At 42.2% G+C, this 5,017-nt stretch overlaps 1 protein-coding gene across 1 annotated transcript; it reads left to right on the top strand.

Annotated features, from left to right (window-relative positions):
* The first annotated feature begins 851 nt into the window (after nucleotides 1-851).
* LOC4336728 (cytochrome P450 704C1) lies at nucleotides 852-3,002 on the top strand. The gene is made up of 4 exons (XM_015780025.3): nucleotides 852-1,675; nucleotides 1,796-2,131; nucleotides 2,266-2,469; nucleotides 2,585-3,002. Exons 1-4 carry the CDS (start codon nucleotides 875-877, stop codon nucleotides 2,762-2,764), a joined length of 1,521 nt encoding a protein of 506 aa, XP_015635511.1. The 5' UTR covers nucleotides 852-874; the 3' UTR covers nucleotides 2,765-3,002.
* The last annotated feature ends 2,015 nt before the right edge of the window (nucleotides 3,003-5,017 follow it).

The raw sequence follows: 5,017 nt of genomic DNA on the forward strand, positions 1-5,017 counted from the left end.
GCTAGGGAACTGAGATCATTTCAGTGTATTGAATTGTATACCTAATCATGTATTATGTTTTTGAAATGAAATAAAGTTTGTGAGTTCTTAAAAAACAAAGGTTTTGCTTCTTAAGATGATCAGGTCAGAGGTATTGGAGATAATTCCTAAACATGAATACATGATCTTAGGCTATGCATGATCACCTAATTTTATGCGGAACTTGATGGTTTACTGACCGGTGTTTGGAGAAGTTAGTTTCGCCCTTAGCTTAGTTGTTTGACGTTATCGGTGTAGCGATTGTGGTGGTTATGAGGTACCGGTGATGAAGATGGCAATAAGAATTCGCTCTTCAACTCCCCTTAGCGCACCTTTTGGATCAGTAGAACTTATGGTATGGGTATCTAATCTCGTACTTAGATCGTCACCTTTGTACGGGGGTTAAGTCCCCTTATATTTGTGTGTGCTAGGGGATCGGGGGTGAGTCTAGCGAAGCTCGCCCGATCATCGCGCATAGGATGATAACGTGCATATGAAAACCGAGAGTCGGTCCTCACCATTAGGCACACGTAGGTATGGGATGGGCCAAGCCCATGTGTGCTGTGTGCTCTCTTTGGTTTGGTGGCCTAGGGATCAACCAATAAGAGGAGCCGGATCCGATTTTCCTTTGCCAAGACAAAAATAATTACAGATCACTTTGGTCTAATAAAATAATTAAAGATCTGATTTTCTACTCCTTTAAAATCAACAGGAAATCAGGAAAGAAGAAAAGTGGGCCAAAATACCGGACCACAAGCAGTAACTGGAAGTGGATCAACATCATCCGTCTGCTATAGTCTACTAGTACTTGCATTGCGGGGAGGGAGACACCTATTCTGCTAAGCTGCCCACGGCCATGGAGTCGCCGCTGAGCCATCCGGCGATGGTCGCCTTGTCGCTGCTGCTACTCGTGGCGCTCTACCTCGCGCGCCGCGCCGTGCTGGGGAAGAAACGCAGGTATCCGCCCGTGGCCGGCACCATGTTCCACCAGCTGCTCAACTTCGGCCGCTTGCTGGAGTACCACACGGAGCTCTCCCGCAAGTACCGCACCTTCCGCATGCTCACCCCGACCTGCAACTACGTCTACACCGTCGAGCCGGCCAACGTCGAGCACATCCTCAAGACCAACTTCGCCAACTACGGCAAGGGCCCGATGACCCACGACGTGCTGGAGGACCTCCTCGGCGACGGGATCTTCAACGTGGACGGCGGCATGTGGCGGCAGCAGCGCAAGGTCGCCAGCCTCGAGTTCTCCACCCGTGTGCTGCGGGACTACAGCAGCGCCGTGTTCCGCGACACCGCCGCGGAGCTCGCCGGCATCCTGGAGCGTGGTCCGGCGGCGAAGGGGCGGGAGAGGGTGGACATGCAGGATCTGCTGATGCGGGCGACGCTGGACTCTTTCTTCAGGGTTGGTTTCGGGGTCAACCTTGGCGTGCTCTCCGGATCCAGCAAGGAGGGCTTGGTGTTTGCCAGGGCGTTCGACGACGCGAGCGAGCAGGTGCTGTTCCGATTCTTCGACCTGCTCTGGAAGGTCAAGAGGTTTCTCAACATCTCGTCGGAGGCAACCATGAAGCAGTCGATCCGCACCATCAACGACTTCGTGTACTCCATCATCGACAGGAAGATCGAACAGATGAGCAGAGAGCAACACGAATTCGTAAGCTCAATCGACATCTTACTTGCAGCTTCGCTTAATTTTCAAGAGCCTGGGCTCTGGACAGTACATATATCTGATTATGACCTTGTGACTTTGTGAGTCGGCGTTCACCACTGGCAGGCCAAGAAAGAGGACATACTGTCGAGGTTTCTGCTCGAGAGGGAGAAGGATCCCGGCTGCTTCGACAACAAGTACATCAGGGACATCATACTCAACTTCGTCATCGCCGGCCGCGACACGACGGCGGGGACGCTGTCGTGGTTCCTCTACGCCGTCTGCAAGAACCAGCGCGTACAGGACAAGATCGCGAGGGAAGTGCGCGACGCCACCACCGGCGACCGCGACGTCGGCGTCCAGGATTTCTCTTCATTTCTGACAGAAGACGCCATCAACAAGATGCAGTACCTACACGCAGCGTTGACGGAGACGCTCCGGTTGTACCCTGGCGTTCCCCTCGTGAGTACTGTTGTTGGTCTTTTTTTTTTTCGAATAAGAGGGCAGGAGGACTGCTACTGTTGTTGGTCTTGATTTTTTTTTTCTGAAGGTAGAAACTGCAGCGCATTTGTTACGTGGCTGTGTTTGCGCTGTAGGATGTCAAATACTGCTTCTCGGATGACACGTTGCCGGACGGGCACGCGGTGAAGAAAGGAGACATGGTGAACTACCAACCGTACCCCATGGGCAGGATGAAGTTCCTGTGGGGCGACGACGCCGAGGAGTTCAAGCCGGAGCGGTGGCTCGATGACAGTGGTATGTTCGTCGCCGAGAGCCCCTTCAAGTTCACGGCGTTCCAGGTGAATTCAGCCTCCTCAGTACTCCGTACAGCAGTACTGCCACTGGCAAGTAACAGTATACAACATCATTCATTCATTTATGTGTGATGGGTTCGGGCTCTTGTTGGATGGACAGGCGGGGCCACGAATCTGCTTGGGGAAGGAGTTCGCGTACAGGCAGATGAAGATCGTTTCGGCTGTCCTTCTCTACTTCTTCAGATTCGAGATGTGGGATGACGACGCCACCGTGGGTTATAGGCCGATGCTGACTCTGAAAATGGATGGCCCGTTCTATCTCCGCGCATTGGCCCGGTGAAGCTTCACACCATATCAAAAGTTCAAAACTCAAGGGCGGCGCTGGTCTATTTCATCCATTTTGGCGGGGATAATGACGGTTAGATATGGTTGTCGAAGACAACAGTGCTCCTAAGGTGTAGGTATGTAAGAAAAATAACGTGTGTATTATACTCTTAAAAACTTTTTACTAGAGGGCTATGTGTACTCCCTCCGTTCCACGTAATAAGACACGATCAAACATGACACCATCATCAAAATTAATCTGACTTTAAATTTATCATATACTATAGTGTTTGTACCTACAAAACATAACCAAAGGAAAATAATGAAATATCAATCAAATGATATTATTTATATCAAATAAAATTTATTTTATGATAAAATAATTATTGATCAAATATTTAAAGTGTTAAATTTTAAAATACATGCGCGCCTTATCAATGGGATGAAGGGAGTATATTTTACGAGTAGTTTTATATGCAGTATATCTATTATATACTAAAAGTCCATTAAACTTACTAAAAACGCTCTCAAGCCAACACGTGGCTCTTCTATGAACACTCATAGATCGCCACGTGGTGCATTGATATCTAATCATCGATTTTACTTTAAATTTGGTGGACCCACAATTTTCTACCGTTGGATTTGCTGACCAAAAGAAAAGGCCCACATGACTGTCCATATACGTACGGTGCATCTACGTAAGCTCCCCTCCTCAATAATGAAAATATATTTTATGATAACTAATATTTTATCCACATACGTTATTAGATTATTTACCACAAAATTTATAATTCAAGACCCAAACTAACTATATTTAATAAGTAGAAAAACAAAACACATTTATAAGGAAAATCATATAGATATTTTAATGATCTATTTAACAACACATATCTTTGATTGGATATTTTATATTTATAGTATAGGTCTAATTTAACTACATATATTTGCATAAATTTGTAAAGTAATATATTTTATCTTTAATTGTAGGAAATCCTTTTCTTTGCAACATTAGTACGTACATATGATTTTTTGGCTTTATTTTTTCTACCGTATAAGTACATGCAAATGGTCTTTTTTTTTTCTTACGGCAACCAGTAGGTAAGCATAGTCCATTAAACATACTCTATTTTCATTTAATTTGGTGGAACCATTATTACCATTAGATTTTTATATTTTATAAAAAAAAACTAAATCAGTTTATCTCTTAAATAATCCCACATCACCCCGTGTCCCCGTGTGCCTGTACGGACGTACTGTGTCCCAGTGTACCTGTAGTACGTACTTAAGTACGTCCGTACATACATATCCCCTATGTCTTTTTCTTTTTTTTCCCTCCTTATACTTACATTAGATGAAAAACTAAAAAGTCCATGTTAACTACTCCATAAAAATATATGTTTTAAGATGTAAGAATATATGTTATTTTAAGTTTTATTCTAAATAGCGCATATCATGGAAACATCCATAAAAATATTAATAAATTAAAAATGAAGATTATATAATTGTATATCACTTAAAAACAAAGTTAAATTGGACTTATATTTTAAAAATAAAAACAACTTAAATTGTGAGTAGCATTCTAAAAATTTACTCACCCCCTACTATATAATAGATATTTCTAAATGACATTACAAATTTATCATGAATGTATTTTTATATATTATATGTTTCTTTAGTCATATATTTTTAGAAAATTAATGATCATATTTTTTTGACACCATATGGATGTCCTTTTATCTCTTAGGCTTCATTCGGTCTAGCTCATTGGATGAGCTTACCTCGGACACGCGAAACAAAGCATATCATCAGCGTAAGACTAATTAAGTATTAAATATTATAAACTCGAATATGGATTTATTTGATATTTTAGAATACTTTGCATAATAGTTTAGGAAACATGCTCACCATAAATGAGGGAGTAGCCAATCTGATTAATACTTTAGAACTCAATCTTAAATTTATTACTAAATATATAGTATATAAAATATCATGTTAATCAAGAATAGTCAAATATATCAACTGTATATCCCTACTAATCCCTATGTATATAAGTTTCATATAAAAACTACTATCCACCAATCGTCAAGTTATACTACTTATGAGGCATCCGTACATAGCGCGCCAATAATTAGATGACATTTAATGATCACGTGCATTATCAAATACCGATAAAGGACAATACTAAGTGGGCAAACATCAACAAATGATAGGCAAGTATTGATACCAATCATAAAAGATTTTAACATTTAGAAATAAATAGATGTCCGTA

Source organism: Oryza sativa, chromosome 4, assembly GCF_034140825.1.
Source record: "Oryza sativa Japonica Group chromosome 4, ASM3414082v1".
In the NCBI taxonomy this organism is placed as follows: domain Eukaryota; kingdom Viridiplantae; phylum Streptophyta; class Magnoliopsida; order Poales; family Poaceae; genus Oryza; species Oryza sativa.

Excerpts from the sequence above, each read along its gene's own strand:
- LOC4336728 (XM_015780025.3), top strand. The coding sequence starts at position 875 with ATGGAGTCGCCGCTGAGCCATCCGGCGATGGTCGCCTTGTCGCTGCTG. Across the intron at positions 2,132-2,265 it reads TGTACCCTGGCGTTCCCCTC|GATGTCAAATACTGCTTCTC; the intron begins GTGAGTACTGTT and ends TTTGCGCTGTAG. Across the intron at positions 2,470-2,584 it reads TCAAGTTCACGGCGTTCCAG|GCGGGGCCACGAATCTGCTT; the intron begins GTGAATTCAGCC and ends TTGGATGGACAG.